The sequence below is a fragment of the Girardinichthys multiradiatus genome, chromosome 24 (genome assembly GCF_021462225.1).
Source record: "Girardinichthys multiradiatus isolate DD_20200921_A chromosome 24, DD_fGirMul_XY1, whole genome shotgun sequence".
NCBI lineage: Eukaryota > Metazoa > Chordata > Actinopteri > Cyprinodontiformes > Goodeidae > Girardinichthys > Girardinichthys multiradiatus.
The window spans coordinates 23,689,299-23,707,123 of NC_061816.1; the positions used below are offsets into that span (position 1 = coordinate 23,689,299).

The window sequence follows — 17,825 nt, forward strand, 5'->3', positions numbered from 1 at the left end:
TTGTTTGATCCAACGAGATGTCCTAAAGAGGCCATGGAAAAAAACCAAAAGGTTTTTTAGGAGCATCAACGAACATGCTTCAACTTGTTCCAGTTTGCAGACAGCTCTTTAAATCTTTGTGAATCAAGTTTTAGAGTTAAACTCAACAAAAGCCCCAAAGATCTCCTCTTCATTTAATAACATCAGGTTTAATTAACTAAGCAGCTTTTCTAACATAACTTTGAATCAGAGTTTGACAGTGAAAGTAAAGAAAATCAAAGCTGATGAAATATTTATACATCATCATCATGGCTGCTGTTTGTCATGCTACAGATGAACTTTATTTTGAACATGGCACACATACAAAAGTGACATGTGCCCGTCCTTTTACAGAACGTGTTAACAAAGGTGTCGGTTCATGTGCCCTGGCCACGAGCACACATCGTTTTTTTTGATTAGTCAGTCTTGTTAATAAATGAGTGAATGAAAAAGGCCAAGTCAAGGCTGGCGCCAGCCTGTGGGTAAGTACGGTGCCTCCTGATGCCCAGCAACAGTCTCCTAGCACAAGTCAGAGAAAAGACACAGCAGAGGAAGGGATGTATGATACACTCACAGCATTCAGTGCAGTTAGCCTGTCATTGTAGCAGATATTGTTCTACATGCACTGATGAGAACCTCTATGTAACCATTACAATGCTGGAAAATAACCAAACATTATTGACATTTAGATGCAACAAGAAGGAGAGAGAGAAAAAAGAGAACACATGTGATTCTTTTGAAATGTTGTTTGGGGTAGATGGTTGCGTTGATGCTTAGCCAAAAATATATCACTGGTAGGAAGATCAGACATGGATGCTGAGTGGGGAGTGGACACCAGTGTTAGCTGGAAGACATCAGTTCTGGGAACAGTACTTCCAGAAACACACTGTGGAGAAAAGACACAATTGGTTCTTGGTTAGTTACTTTTAATCAATGACTTGATTAAAAAGTGCAGATATATTTAAGAGTTTGCCTTTAATTTTACTTTAATCACCCATTACATCTATTCACCAGAGTTACAGTATAATGTTGCATTCAGCTCATGAAAATAGAATATACATAATATTCAGTTCACAAAAATGACATATTTAGCAATATAGACAAGTAGGGCAAAGGTTTCACATATTTTGTTTAAAATAATCTGTAATCAGTGTAGAGCTTAGGTTTTACTGTCCCACGTGATGTGTTTTAAAGAGTCTCTTCAGTTTAGATCAGTCTAAATATTTCAAGTAGTGAGCTCGAGATGAGCTCTTATAGTTTTGGCCAAGAGGCTGTGAATCAGATAGCCAGCGGCAGTATTTCCACGTGATTACAACTATTCATATCCTCTCTGTCATGCTTCCTTTTTTCTATCAAGGAGGCAAAATCCTGCCAGAAAACAAGTAAAAGCTTCAACGTTTTTTTATAAAATAGGATGAGCAGGGCAGAAACCCACCTCAGATAAAGGCTCTGGTAGGAAGGTAGTATTTTTTCTATGACCAGGAACTGCTTATGGAGAGAGAGTGCTGCTGAACATGTCAAAATAGAAAAAAATGGTTTTCCAGTGTTTGATTCAGTCATATCAGTTTAAAATAGCCTATAGCCCATATTTTCCATTGATTCTCTGGGTTTCTTAGTCAAAGTGTACTTCAAGTGTTGTTGGCCACCCAGGCTAAAAGCCTTATTAAATGACACAATAGGACAACTCAAGAACTTCTTCCTTTCATACTTCAAAATAGGAGTCCCAAACACAGATGCATTGTGTCAAGCCCAAAGCATTCACTTTTACATCCAGTGCTTACAGTAATATCTTACACTTCACTAGATGAAGCTATGTGCTGACAGCTGCTGTATAAAGCTTTATAAGACAGACTTACTTTAATAAAAATATGACACCACTTTGATTTCGTAAAAATTAATCACAGCCATGTTAGTGAATGCAAACCAGCTAAAAGAGCAGATCACGTCTCATGTTGGTGCATTTCAGGAACTTTCCTTTTATCCCTTCAACTCAGACTCTGTCAGAGAAGGGTTTTTGCTTTCTTTACCTCTTTTATTGGTCTTCTTGTTCTGTGGTGGCAGAGACTTCCTGACGTTTCGACCTGAAAGACTCAGGGCACAAAAGTCTGGGCTTGCTCCAGAAGCAGTGGTCTCCAAGGCTGGCGGGGTGGCAGTAGTTGTCTTCACTCCTCTCTCTGGAGCAGGATGCTTCCAACAAAGCAACAACAGAAATAAACATCAGGCAGTGGAACTTACAGCACCTACTACTAGTATCAAGCACATAAAGCTATGCTGCTTTAATAATATCATCAGTATGATGTAATGTTCCTGAAGTAAACAAGAATGTAGGCTAACATTTAGAACATAATCTCATTTATTTCAGTTCTTGTCCCAGTTCTCATGGTCCAAACCAGTCATGATACTATCTGCTTTCTTCCCCAGGGTCAATCGCCTTTTCATGATCAGCTTAAACTGACCGTAATGTGCTACAATTTGGCTTGAATTGGACTATATTCTATAATCTGACTATATGATTGGAGTTTGGATTTGAATCACATTCCAAATAATATTTTAATCAAACCTGTTTGTCTTGTTAAGTGCCTTAATATGATGTTTGCTGTAAATCATTAAACTAAAATAAAGTTTATTGAACTGAATTCTGGAGCTTACCACTTTACTTTTTCTTCTGGGATTTCTGCTGTTTGCTGAAATTAACAACAAAAGAAATATAACAGAAAATGTCAGATGCTGATTAGGAAGAAGAATGGGAACTGGTTTTATAAAAGACACAAATGAGAAAAAAAATAGTGATATTACCATGAGAGATGAGAGTGATTTGTGAGCTCATAGTGCTGTTAAAGGTCTTGTGCAGCTCTGCGAGGGCTGAGATCATCTTCAGGATCTTCGCTCGATTATCTGTTCTGGCTATGTCTGTGCTTGTATGTGATCTTCCAGGCATGATGCCAGTAGTCATACTTGTTGGAGTCATTTTTTCTGTGTTTTTTGTTGTTCTATCAAGCCCAGCTGATTTTATGCTTAAAAAACAGCATTTCATGTGTTGACTTGGATTTAACGGGGAGGGTTTTAACAGGACTGATGATGCAACAGTGTCAGCTGGTAGAGGATTTGCCATTTTCCCAAAGCCTGCTAGAAAGACAAATAGGTTACAATGTGCATGCTGCAAGGATATTGATTTTAGTGAACATAAATTTAAGTAATTCTCTGGAAATGCAGAAAAGTTGCAGATTAACGACTCCTAAAACTTGTCTGAGCTGTTCTCAAGAGAGTTAAAATCCTTAGTACAGGGATAATGAAGCCATTAAAGCTGTAACAAGATCTCATGCCAGTGTACCAGCATTTCTTGTCAAAGTGAAGTGTGTCTCACAGAGTGCTACTGAGTTCATGTTAACATGTGACTTTGCAGGAGTAATTATTATGTTAAGGCATGGATATGAGTGAGGAAGTGCTTGAAATCATGTTGTGTGTGTAGAACGCTTATTCTGAAGAAAAAAGGAATTAATCCTTAAATTGTCCCATTATGCTGACAGGCAACTAGTAAAGACTCAGTTATGAAAGCATTGAAGAAGACCCTTCAACGTTTTAGCAACATTTTGGGTACTTTCAGAAAAATAAAATCTTCTTTAAGAAGCCTGACGTCTGACATGTAAAAGTATATTTAGTACTGTGTATAATATGAGGTTGTAAATCGAGCTCTGTAACCATGAGAAATTAAGGTTTCTGCATCTGTAAAAATTATTTGTATTTGTGATCCAGTTCTGTGCAGTTTGCAAAGCTCTGATTATGAATACAAATTTTGACAGGATCCTTCTTTTTGTCTTGCATTTATAGTCTCCTGGGAGGTTTAAGATTTTCAAGCCTCTCCCTGGACAGAGAAAGTAAGTACCCAAACAAGCAGTTTTTTTTTTAAGTGTAACCAATTGTAGTATTAAGATGTGTTCTGAGAAGAATACAGTGCTTTGCAAAAGTAAGATTTATTCCTTTTAACCTATTTTGTTACATTCCAACCTGTGATTTAATTTTTTTATCTTATTTTAAGTGACTGCACTAAACATTTTAAGTTGGTGAAGTGAAATAAAAATATACAAAAGAACAATGAAATAAAGAAAACAAAAAAGGGGCTCTGGTCTGATGAGACTAAAATTGAACCTTTCGGCCACTAAGGAAATCGCTATTTCTGGCGCAAACCCAACACATCCCATTACCTTAAGAACACCATCCCCACAGTGAAACAAGGTGGTGGCAGTATAATGCTCCTTTGCAGCAGCAGGGACTGTAAAACTGGTCCAAGTCAAGGGAAGGTATAATGGTGCAAAATACAGGGATATTCTTGAAGAAAACCCGTGTCAGTCGGCCTGTGATTTGAGACTGGGACTGAGGAAGCATAAAGCTAAAGCAACACTCAAGTGGTTTAAGGGAAAACAGTTAAATGTGTTGGAATGGCCTAGACAAAGTCCATACCTCAATCCAACTGAGAACCTGTGGCTAGACTTGAAGAAAACCATCTAACATGAAGAAGCTGGGGCAGTTTTGCCTGGAGGAATGGGCAAATGTCCCAGTGGCAAGATGTTGCAAGTTCATAGAGAGCTATCCTAAGCCTCTTGCAGCTGTAATTGCAGCATTTCAGGTTGTAAGACAACAAAACATGAAAAATGCCAAGGGGAGTGAATAGAGGGAATATATGTCTTAAGAGTTAGCTTTTAAATCATCTCTAATGATTTCGGAGCAGCAGCGCTCCACAGGCTGACAATCCAAGGAGCCTGTCTTAACCTGTCTGTCGACAATACAATTCTGCTAGTTATAGGGCTGTAGTGGTTGAATGTTAATCATAACATGTTTTGGTATGTGTTGGGGGGCAGACAGAAAGCATTTTCACTGTATATTACACTGAGTACCACCTCAAATTAGTTGGGGTCCTCATAGCAAGGTGGCTCGAACACTGAAAAAATACTGGAGAGTGTAGGAAGATATAGAGCGATAGATATAGACAGGTAAGTTTTTAGTATTGCTTTTTTAGCAAGACTTGAGTCGCTTGGGACCCTGGTCCAGTACATAGTAAAAACAGAACTGCTACAGACTACTAGTACGAAACAGAAAAGGGACTCAAATGGTCATCCAGTCATCATTTTCTACCACTTCTTCCATAGTGGGTTGCAGGGAAGCTGGTGCCTATCTCCAGGAAAAACAACCACACAGACACTCATTCACACCTAAGGGCAATTTAGAGAGATCAATTAAGTCATGTTTTTGGACTGCGGGAGGAAGCCGGACTTAAATGGTACCCATAACAATGGCTCGTCTCTCGTCTCGTCGTCTTCCGCTTATCCGGGACCGGGTCGCGGGGGCAGCAGACTCAGCAGAGATGCCCAGACGTCCCTCTCTCCAGACACCTCCTCCAGCTCCTCCAGGGGGAGCCCAAGGCGTTCCCAGGCCAGCCGAGAGACATAGTCCCTCCAGCGTGTCCTTGGCCGTCCCCTGGGCCTCCTCCCGGTGGGACGTGCGTGGAACACCTCCCGAGGAAAGCGTCCTGGAGGCATCCGGTATAGATGCCCGAGCCACCTCAGCTGGCTCCTCTCGATGTGGAGGAGCAGCGGCTCTACTCCGAGCCCCTCCCGGATGGCCAAGCTCCTCACCCTATCTCTAAGAGAGTGCCCGGCCACCCTACGGCGGAAGCTCATTTCAGCCGCTTGTATCCGGGATCTTGTACTTTCGGTCATGACCCAAAGTTCATGGCCATAGGTGAAGGTAGGAACTTAGACCGACCGGTAAATTGAGAGCTTTGCTTTTCGGCTCAGCTCTCTCTTCACCACAACAAACCGGCACAGTGCCCCCATTACTGTGGCAGCTGCACCGATCCGTCTGTCGATCTCCCGCTCCATTCTTCCCTCACTCGTGAACAAGACCCCGAGATACTTAAACTCCTCCACTTGAGGCAGGAACTCCCCTCCAACCTGAAGAGGACAAGCCACCCTTTTCCGGTCGTGTACCATGGCCTCGGACTTGGAGGAGCTGATCCTCATCCCAGCCGCTTCACACTCGGCTGCAAACCGCCACAGCGCATGCTGTAGGTCTTGGCTAGAGGGGGCCAGCAGGACCACGTCATCCGCAAAAAGAAGAGACAAAATCCACTGGTCCCCAAACCAGACCCCCTCCGGCCCTTGGCTGCGTCTAGAAATCCTGTCCCTAAAAGTTATGAACAGGACCGGTGACAAAGGGCAGCCCTGCCGGAGTCCAACATTCACCGGGAACAGGTCCAACTTAGTGCCGGCAATGCGGACCAAACTCCTGCTCTGCTCGTACAGGGACCGGATGGCCCCTAATAAAGGGCCCCCGATTCCATACTCCTGGAGCACCCCCCACAGGGCATCACGAGGGACACAGCCGAATGCCTTCTCCAGGTCCCCAAAACACATGTGAACCAGTTGGGCAAACTCCCCTGAACCCTCGAGCACCCTGTAGAGGGTATAGAGCTGGTCCAGTGTTCCACGGCCGGGACGAAAACCACACTGCTCCTCCTGAAGCCGAGGTTCGACTATCGGCCGAACTCTCCTCTCCAATACCCCGGCGTAGGCCTTACCAGGGAGGCTGAGGAGTGTGATCCCCCTGTAGTTGGAACATTTTATTTATTTATTTTTTTCCATAACAATGGCCAATTGAAAAAATGTAACCTTTTTAATGTGCACTCTTTTAAGTGTCAAGGAACATTAAAATTAGTAATACACGATTTCCTATTTTTCTGGGGGTATAAATCTGACATTACACTGAGGTGCATTTCTATTCAAATTCTTCCACATAAAAAGAGATTTAAAATAGCCTATAGCTATTTTTTTTCCAATAATGGTCTGGGTATCACAGCTGACACATTCTATCCCATCCTATTCAAAGAATGTAGGTGTGTGTTGATCAGTAAATGGCTACAAGAATACAATATAGCCTCCTTTGCCACAGTCAGTGCAGTAAGTTTACAACAATGAACTATGACAAATACCAAGGCTGTTGGTCACTACACACAATGGGAAGGCAGAAAAAAAAATGGAAATGTTCAAATTGAGATTATTCTACTGCAAAAAATATATTGTACGTTTTTGTAGGGAGGGGGACAACAAATGCCGAGGGTGCTGTATCTGTAGAACCCAAGTTGACTCAACTGTATATGCCACTGCAGGAAAAAGTGTGTTCTTCAAAGTAGATTAATGCTAAGGTCTTGTTTGGGCCAGACTATAATACATTGAAGCACTGAAGCACAAAGCAATGAAAGGGAGCTGAATGTTTGCAAACCTGAGGTTGCATCTATTTCAAATTGTGAAACCAAGCGTCTCTTTGCGCTAAAACTGTTTCCCATAATAAAATGAGGGATCATGCATGCATTTAGCAGAAAAATCTTATTACTTATATTTATGTAAACTACACACAGACCAAACAATTCTTCACTTTGGAAAACTCAAACCATGAGCATCATACAGGCTGCATCGAAAATCTAGGAGCTGGTGGTAATTTTATTGCAAATGAAGAAAAATAATTTCAGTCGCACTGCTGCAAAAATAACGGGGCAGTGCTATGATCTTGTGACATTGCAGGAGCTTATCGAAACAATTGGACATTGTATCAAAACACTACAGAGGTGGAATGGAAAAGGAACAGACAGCTGCTAGAAGTTGGTCTTAAAATACTTAACTACAGTGTGGCCTTTTTCTTAAATGTTTGTAAAGTTAAACAGTTAACTGGAAAACTATCAGATCTTCCTGCTCAGTTACTCTGCTGACTATTACCCCTCATAGTGAGAACTAAAAGGGAAAACACCAGAACTTCAGTCAAGTAATTATATGATCAGTGCAAATAAATACTAGAAACTTGTATTATTTATTTTTGTTTAGATCTGCTGCTTTATACAATGTACGTCTGAATTGATTTCATGTATGACAAAAAAATTATAATTGCTTCAGTTTACAAGGGAGCTTATTTTAGGGAGGCTCATTAACTTCAATCAGTGCTTATTAACTTCAGATGACTGAGTTAAAGAAATCCATCACTCCACTGTGTTTCATCTTGCAGCATCACATTGATTTGGAAATAGCATTGCAGTGTTATTCCTCAAGCCAGATGTTGTTCTACAAGTTCTAAATAGCTCGACAGTTCAGAACCCGGAGCTCTATCAGAGAGCATTCAGTGCTGTGTCCATCGCCCAACCAAATCCCCACACATTTGTGGCAGCTCTAGCATCCCGTACAGAATGTCGACTCAGCTGACTCAGCTGACAGCCTTCATCTGACGGTCTCCAGGAAATTATGAGTTGGTCCTGAGACGGCTCTGATTCATGGATTTCCCTGGGTTTGTGCAAGCAACTAAACATTGTGTGTGATCATAATGCTTGATGGTGCTGTGATTACAAAACAAAAATGTTTACATAGTAAATTAAAAAAAGGTGTCTGATAGGTTAACACAAACAGGAAATAAATGACCTATTATTAGTTGTGAATATAGAGAAGCATGTGCAGCCTAAGGTCAGCTGGCTGATGAAATATTAATAAATATAAATACTTTTCATAAATTTTTATGGTATTTATATTTGTAAATATATTGTATATAACAATGAACAATAAACATTTGTAAATGTAATTATTAAAATGTTAACTGTCCAAATGTCAACTTTGCAGCGGTGGGCATTGTTGTTGTTTCTGTTCTAAATCAAACAAGTACCATCATATTTTTGTTTTCAATTTTTTGTGTAATTACCATCAGACTGTGGCACTTTTACTCAGGATCATAAATGGAAAACAATACTTTTTCAAATAATTGTACAGATTTTTGTAGATATAGTTAGCTTGTTCACAACAATGTATCTGATAATAAGAGGAGTGTTTACTTGAAAGCAGCTGATTTCAACAGTTACCATGTCTGCAAACTGGTCTGTCTCACCTGTTGTTTCAGCCATTTCTTCACTTCTCTCAGTGGGTGCTGAATTAACTTGTACTCCATATAGCATCAGCTTGATTAAAACCACCTTCATCACAAAAACAGCTGCTGCTCTGTTAAGCATTGCGTCTGTAAGTCTGTCCCGGCCTGTTGTTAGTTTTAAGGAATTCACTGTGTGCTATTGTTTCAGAATCCGGATTCTTTTCCAAAAACTCCAGCTGCTTCTCAGTCGATAGTATGCTATCTTCTAATCTTCAAATTGGCATTAAATTCTTCAGGTGTTTTGCTGATGCCGGGTTGGTGCTCTATAGCCCAGCTAAGTTAAATTTCAAGCTGTCCTTTTAAATTATCACAACTCTTTGAAGATAGGCCAATATTTTGACTTCCTTTAAAGACACATTGACATCACTTCAAGCACTGTAGCCCAGTGACAGATCCAGAAGGTTGAGTTAACTCCAAGTCCTCCAAACACCTGGACTGTTGGGTTTCCTTTTTAAGACAAATACTCCGAAGTTGCACCTCTTGAAAAAGGCTTGTTAAAATGTTTTTCTGGTCCTAGTGCACTTGTTTAATTTTGCCTTTATAACCTGAGCTTTTTGCTGAATATGTGACTGACTGCTCAGAGGAACCACTTAAAGACCTAAAGCTCTCTAGGCCCACCCTTCCTACTGTGTGGATTGGTGACATTTGGACAGTTTGGCAGAGAGCTTAGTGTGATTGGTTTTAAAGCTATTTCTTGTGAATGTGGAATGTGTGCTTAGGACACAGTTTAATGTGTTAGTGTGCATGTGTGTGTTTGTGCAAATGTGTGTCTGTGGCCCTCGCTGCATAAGCGGTGATAACGTGGTTCTTAATATGTTTGCTTAGGGGCCATAGAAATAGAAAGGATCTCTGACGCATGAGGGCCTGGAGCCACTCGGAATACACACACACACACACACACACACACACACACAAACACCCATTATGTCTTTCTATCTTTACAGGGATGTCGCACTGATTTCCATTCATTTTCCATTTATTTCTATGGCCTATCCCTAAACTCACCCTTTACAGTACATAGATAACCCTGAACATAGTTCACACCTTAGTCCTAAACCTTACCCTAACCCAAAACAACACTTCTTTTTATGAGGACCAGGCATTGGGCCCAATAAGAGACAGTGGGTCCTCAGAATGTCATAAGTGTTGGAAAAATGGGCCTTACACTGCTACAAATGCTAGAACACACACACACACACACATATACACACACACACACTCACACAGAGCTCTTTAAGCAACCAAAATTGACATGTTAAAAATTGCAAACACACACATAACCAGAGATTATAAAAAGAAGTGTGATATGCACAGCAAAGGTCACAGAGAAGATTGGAACACGTAAGGGGCTTTTTCTTTTAACGTTCACACCACTAATCCCTCAGACAGGAAGTTGAGAGTGATGGTGGAATGCAATGCCAAATATGCACCCTTGTCCTAAATCCGTCTATTTAATGGACGGATGATGTAAAGGAAGATTGCAAGATGATGTTTGGAAAAGCAAGAACAATAAAAATGTGTGTGTGTATCAGTTGCTGGGTGAAGAGAAGTCAACTCAAGAGCATCTCATCACTGCTTCTTCGTCTGTCTGCTTAGCTTTGACGCTAATGCCTGGTGAGTAAATCAAATTGTTGGAATAGGGGCAGTTCCATTGATGAAAGTAGTGATGTTAAATGAACCTCCATATTCCACAAGTTAAAGCTGTTTTGTACAAGATACTTAACGTCACATTGCACTTCATATGTTTACTTGTGTTTTTACCACATGAAAGTAAAACATGAACTAATTGCCTTCCACCAAAATGGATTTTAGTGCTCAACAGCACATAATTCTACAATCTAAAATGCAGTTGTTACTATTTTCCTTTACCATGTCTTTCCCCAACATCATACATCCACTGGACCACAAGGACATTACCATATATTTTAAATCTACTTAGCATTTCATATTAATGTACTAATCAACTAGTAGCTATGACTTCCTAGCCCTATTTTGTTAGTGTTTTATATATCGACCAATGCAAAGTAATGCATCATTGTGAGGTGAAAGGCAAACAATACAGGTCATTTTCAAAATATTAGCATATTGTGATAAAGTTCATTATTTTCCATAATGTCATGATGAAAATTTAACATTCATATATTTTAGATTCATTGCACACTAACTGAAATATTTCAGGTCTTTTATTGTCTTAATACGGATGATTTTGGCATACAGCTCATGAAAACCCAAAATTTCTATCTCACAAAATTAGCATATCTTTAAAAGGGTCTCTAAACGAGCTATGAACCTAATCATCTGAATCAACGAGTTAACTCTAAACACCTGCAAAAGATTCCTGAGGCCTTTAAAACTCCCAGCCTGGTTCATCACTCAAAACCCCAATCATGGGTAAGACTGCCGACCTGACTGCTGTCCAGAAGGCCACTATTGACACCCTCACGCAAGAGGGTAAGACACAGAAATAAATTTCTGAACGAATAGGCTGTTCCCAGAGTGCTGTATCAAGGCACCTCAGTGGGAAGTCTGTGGGAAGGAAAAAGTGTGGCAGAAAACGCTGCACAACAAGAAGAGGTGACCGGACCCTGAGGAAGATTGTGGAGAAGGGCCGATTCCAGACCTTGGGGGACCTGCGGAAGCAGTGGACTGAGTCTGGAGTAGAAACATCCAGAGCCACCGTGCACAGGCGTGTGCAGGAAATGGGCTACAGGTGCCGCATTCCCCAGGTCAAGCCACTTTTGAACCAGAAACAGCGGCAGAAGCGCCTGACCTGGGCTACAGAGAAGCAGCACTGGACTGTTGCTCAGTGGTCCAAAGTACTTTTTTCGGATAAAAGCAAATTCTGCATGTCATTCGGAAATCAAGGTGCCAGAGTCTGGAGGAAGACTGGGGAGAAGGAAATGCCAGAAGTCCAGTGTCAAGTACCCACAGTCAGTGATGGTCTGGGGTGCCGTGTCAGCTGCTGGTGTTGGTCCACTGTGTTTTATCGAGGGCAGGGTCAATGCAGCTAGCTATCAGGAGATTTTGGAGCACTTCATGCTTCCATCTGCTGAAAAGCTTTATGGAGATGAAGATTTCATTTTTCAGCACGACCTGGCACCTGCTCACAGTGCCAAAACCACTGGTAAATGGTTTACTGACCATGGTATCACTGTGCTCAATTGGCCTGCCAACTCTCCTGACTTGAACCCCATAGACAATCTGTGGAATATTGTGAAGAGAACGTTGAGAGACTCAAGACCCAACACTCTGGATGAGCTAAAGGCCGCTATCGAAGCATCCTGGGCCTCCATAAGACCTCAGTAGTGCCACTGGCTGATTGCCTCCATGCCATGCCGCATTGAAGCAGTCATTTCTGCCAGAGGATTCCCGACCAAGTATTGAGTGCATAACTGTACATGATTATTTGAAGGTTGATGTTTTTTGTATTAAAAACACTTCTTTTATTGGTTGGATGAAATATGCTAATTTTGTGAGATTGGAATTTTGGGTTTTCATGAGCTGTATGCCAAAATCATCCGTATTAAGACAATAAAAGACCTGAAATATTTCAGTTAGTGTGCAATGAATCTAAAATATATTAATGTTACATTTTCATCATGACATTATGGAAAATAATGAACTTCATCACAATATGCTAATATTTTGAGAAGGACCTGTATATGGTGTTCAACATTTTTTACAAATGAAAATCTGAAATGGGTTTACATTTGTATTTTTTTCTCCCTTAGTCAATACTTTGTTGAACCCCTTTTACTGCAAGTCTTTTGGGGTATGTCTCTACAAGCTTTGGACATCTAGAGACTGAAATTCTTAGCTATTTTTCTTTGTAAAATAGCTAAAGCTCTTAGATTGGACAGATGTTTTCAAAGATGTTGATGATGCAAGACCACCATGCTTGGTAAACCTTGCCTTAAGCAGAATGAGAAAACCTTACTCTAACTCTGTGGGTTTCCATGTGATCCCACTACCTGCAGAAAAGGACAAAGAGATTGGTTGCCCTGATGGGCGGGTGGGAGGCCTGGGCTGGTCGGTGTCGATGTAATTATCTCACTTTTGGGACATAGATTGTCACCTTATTGGTGGGTAAGGATACGAAGCAGATATTGTTAGACTCACCTGAACACGCAGTTTGGGCTCTGAAACAAAGCTCCTGAAGAGAGGCAGGACTCTCTCCTACATCTTTGTAGTTGCCCAGTTAAATATACATTGGGTCGGTGTGGAGATACAATACCTCTGGTTGGTGCCTCATTAATGAAGTTTCTATAGATGAGTCAAAAAGTTGGCACTTTACAACTTCGAGCTGGAAGAGGGCAGGTTCCAACTGTTGTGTTTGCACTTATGCACTGAATGGCAGTTCTGGGGCCTCATGTACGAAAGAGGGTGCAGTTTTCATACTAGGGAGAAATTCTGAAACTTGCAGTGCAGTGTTGTAATACATATTATAATTATAATAATACATATTTAATTAAATAATAATTTTGTCTGTTAAGTGTTGTCCTGTGAATACCAGCCCAATATAGCTATGGTGTAAGAACTATAGGAAAAAGGATGAAACAAGCTCTGCAAAACCCTGCACACACATTGAATAAATTCACACAATTTCTTAAAAATCAGAATTTATTAACAAAATTCATTGAACTCAAAGTCAAACATATGACAATTAAACTCTACTAGAACAACTCAACTGAAACTACCAAGAAAAATGAAAGAAAAAGAAAAACCAATGAACTATATACAAATGAGGAACAAGAGAATCAATACATTTCAATTAGTCGGTCATGGCTTAAAACCATGATCAACAAATTGATGCAACATTACCATTCAATACCATTTATGTTTGAGAACCAATGGCTATTTTGAGGAACTGGGAAATTATGTTATTTTAGTCCTAGAACTAACTCGGGCAATAATTGGTATACCCTAATATTTTAAAGAACAATTTGCTGAATAAAAACCAACCTTCTGGATACTAAATTCTCAATAGTGTTTAATTAGCTGTCTTTATTTAGTACAATAATATTTAAGGAAATATTATTTTGAATTGGAACCAACAACCTTTCTGGATAAATAATTATTAACTAGCCATCACGCGACGACAAGGAACATCTGAACCACCTAGCCTTACCTGTTAGCTGTTTTAACTAACAAAGGAAAGCCTATAGCTTAACAACCTATAACATTTACCTTTAAAATGCCATTAATAAAATGCATGAGCAATGATGGGACATTATGGCTGATCTGTGTTTAAAAATCAACCTTTGAATAAAGTTGTCTTAACTTTAAAACACAACACAGAGCAAATAATTAGCCTCAGGCTGAAATCTCTGTTCACCTTAGCTAAGTAGATTGCCTGCTAGCATTTGAGTAGCTGGTATTTCTCAACAGACAAAACCAAATGTCATGAAAAAAACATTATTTAGATTATTTCTTCCTAAACTAATTTTCTCTGCCCAGACACCACCTCTTACGTGAACCATGCTGAAAGACCTTCACATAGCCCTAACATGTCCGTTACGCCCCATGGAGAGGTGAGGGTGACATGCCAGCACAGTTGCTGAGGCCAATACCATCCCCCTGTGTTCTCTTAGTCAACATTCTCATAGACATATCCTTTTGAGAGACTCATAGATACTCCTGCCATTTACTCGTGCTTCATTAAATTTCTTCACTTTGACATTCAGAGCACTGAGCAGAAATCACATCGCGTCAACACCCACCGTGGGCCCCTCAAGATGCTTTGTTTCAATTAAACAGCTGGATTACCATGGTCTGTACCAGTTCTAAGTCAGCTTCTAAGAACCAGCTGAGGCTACCTGCCCAGGGCTCGTGCAAGCAGGTCCCAAGTGGGCAACACAGCTGCGGATATCTACGAGAAGGGCTCCCCTGTCCACCTTCCGCATTAGGCGCCTTGAGGTACTTGTCGACTATCGGCCTAGTGCTGGTATTTAGCCTTAGATGGATTTTACCACCCACTTTGGGCTGCATTCCCCCATTAACACGACTCCGAGAAAACCACACCCCAGCGCGACGGGAGCCATTACCGGCCTCAGACCATCCGTGGGCTGAACCTCGATCAGGAAGACTCAGGCCCCCTAGAGACACCGGGCAAGTGGTATTCTGTACGCCACATCTTCCACGCCCACCAGTCAGATGGGGATTAGGCGATGGGCTCTTCCTGCTTTGCTTGCCGTGACTGAGGGCATCCTTGTTGGTTTCTTTTCCTCCGCTTAGTAATATGCTTAAATTCGGCGGGTTGTCTCGTCCGAGGTCGGAGTTGAATAACTGCTCTCTGCTGATGGCTAGATATCCCAAAGCGACGAGGGCCTCAGGAGCTATAATAGGCCAATAAAAACACTACGGTTAGACATCGAAAAAGTCAAAAGCTCAAAGGAGCTAAACTCCATGATGGTAACAGATGTAAATTTAAAATCATTTTTAAATTGTAACCCCTCCACCATGACCGGAAGACAGAGGGGATTATCCAGGACGACAAGCCTCAGTGAAAGGATCATCAATGTCAGATTAAGTTTCAACTAAGAAGATCTAAACTATGAGGAAATAAAGTCGTTATCAACGAAATACCTTTTTATTTTTAGCAATAGACTTTAGATTCCTTAAGCAGGCATTTAACAAAGAGTTACCAGAAACTTATTAACAGGGTTATTAAGCCTGTATTAACAGGGTTTAAGTTAGAAAGAGTCCTCCTAAAAGCTTTGGAGCATTCACTAATGAATAAAATGTTTTTTGATGTATATTGTGTAAGGAATAAGGCAAAAAGCTGAATTTGACTTAAATAAGAGTTTACAAAGTGGGAACTGAAAAAGACATGTAAAGGTAACAAGAATCAAACACAAAAGAATGAACTAATAAGGAGGACATCTAACAAAAAAGAGGACAGCTAATGAACTGAAAAGATCAGACCTGAGGAATATAATAAACAGCAAGAAAATGGTCAAAAATCAATAAACACAAAAGAAAAAACCCCAAACACCACTAAATCTATACACGCTCCATAGTTATAATGCGGTCTAAATCCCACATGATGCCAACACTGCTTGTTACGCTGCTAAGCGCACAAGTATTCATACCAGTGGAAGATTTAGGTTTAAAGTAATCTTTGAATGTGACCAACATGTCTGTTTGGACTGAAAGTAATGTTAATGTTTCGGAGCACCGCAGCCAGTCCTGACTCAATTCAATTCAGTTTATTTATATAGCACCAATTCACAATACTTCGTTTATAAAGTCAATTCAATCAAACTTGATATAGAAGCTGTAGTGAAAGCAAAAGATTAGGGCGATGGTAAAGAGGCCATCCTACCTCAAAGATAAATAATTAGAACACCATAGGAAAAATGGGAAAACCTGGTCAGTAGTTATAAGATGGCATTAAGTAAAGTGATGCCAATAAAATTTTCTACTAACTATTGCTTGGCTTGCTTGTTGCCCCCCTGCAGCTCAGCCATCTCAAGTTAGGGTTTACTCCGGTGGATGAGAGGGTCACATCTCTGTGCCTTTGGGTTGGGGAGAGGTCTCTGTTGTTTCGTCCAGTGGGGAAAGCAGTGGTGCAGAGTTTAGGGCCTTCTTGGCATTCCTGTCGGGGTGCTGGATAATGCCCCTTTCGGGGACTCCGTCATTTTGCTGGGGGACTTCAACGCCCACGTGGGAAATAACAGTGACACCCAGTGACAATGAGGGGTGTGATTGGGAGGAGGTGCGTCCTCGATCTGAACCAGAGTGATGTTTCATTATTGAACATCTGTGCCAGTCACGGGCTGCACGGTGGCGCAGTTGGTAGCACTGTTGCCTTGCAGCAAGAAGGTCCTGGGTTTGACTCCTGGGCAGGGGTCTTTCTGCATGGAGTTTTCATGTTCTCCCTGTACATACATGGGTTCTCACTGGGTACTCTGGCTTCCTCCCACAGTCCAAAGACATGCTTGTTAGTTCAACTGGTCTCTCTAAATTGCCCTTAGGTGTGTAAATGAGTGTGTGCTAGGTTGTTTGTCTGTTGCCCTGCGATGGACTGGCGACCTGTCCAGGGTGTACTCCGCTTCTCGCCCAAAGACATCTGGAGATAGGCACCAGCTTCTCCGCAACCCACTATGGAAGAAGTGATATGGAAAATGAGTGACCATGTTCAAGCATAAGGGTATTCATCAGTGCACTTGGCACCAGGTCACCCTAGGCAGGAGCTTGGTGACTGACCTGGTAGTCGTGTCTTCGGACCTTCGGCCACATGTCTTGGACACTCAGGCAAAGAGACTGAGCTGTCCACCGATTACCACCTGGTGGGAAGCTAGATCTTCCGGAAGAGGAGGAAGCCAGACAGACATGGTAGGCCCAAGCGTATAGTAAGGGTCTGCTAGGAAAGGATGGCAGAGCCCTCAGCCAGGGATGTATTCAGCTCCCACCTCTGGGACAGTTTTGACCAGATTCTGGGGGAGGTTGGAGACATAGAGTCCGAGTGGACTATGTTCTCCTCTTCTATTTTCGATGCTGCCGCCCGTAGCTGCGGCCATAAGGTCTGGGGTGCCTGTCGTGGCGGCAATCCCCGCACCAGCTGAAGGACTGAAGAAGGAGTCCTATTGTGTGTGGTTGGCTTGTGGGACTTCTTAGGCAGCTGAAGGTACTGTGAGGCCAAGTGTGCCGCGGCCCAGGCTGTGGCAGAGGCAAAAACTCGGACCTGGGAGGAGTTCGGTGAGGCCATGGAGAATGACTACCAGTCGGCCTTGAAACGATTCTGGCAAACCATCCAGTGTCTCGGGAGAGGGAAGCAGTGCTTCGCCAACATTGTTTACAGGAGTGGGGAGCTGCTGAGCTCAACAGGAGACATTTTCGGGTGGTGGAAGAAG

General features: G+C 41.6%; 1 protein-coding gene across 1 annotated transcript; it reads right to left on the minus strand.

Annotated features, from left to right (window-relative positions):
- Window positions 1–80: 80 nt before the first annotated feature.
- urp2 (urotensin II-related peptide) lies at window positions 81–9,465 on the minus strand. The gene is made up of 5 exons (XM_047354784.1): window positions 8,932–9,465; window positions 2,815–3,141; window positions 2,668–2,702; window positions 2,046–2,205; window positions 81–904 (listed from the first exon to the last, which is right to left on the minus strand). The coding sequence occupies exons 1-5, from the start codon at window positions 9,050–9,052 to the stop codon at window positions 873–875; spliced, it is 675 nt and encodes a 224-aa protein (XP_047210740.1). The 5' UTR covers window positions 9,053–9,465; the 3' UTR covers window positions 81–872.
- Window positions 9,466–17,825: the final 8,360 nt, after the last annotated feature.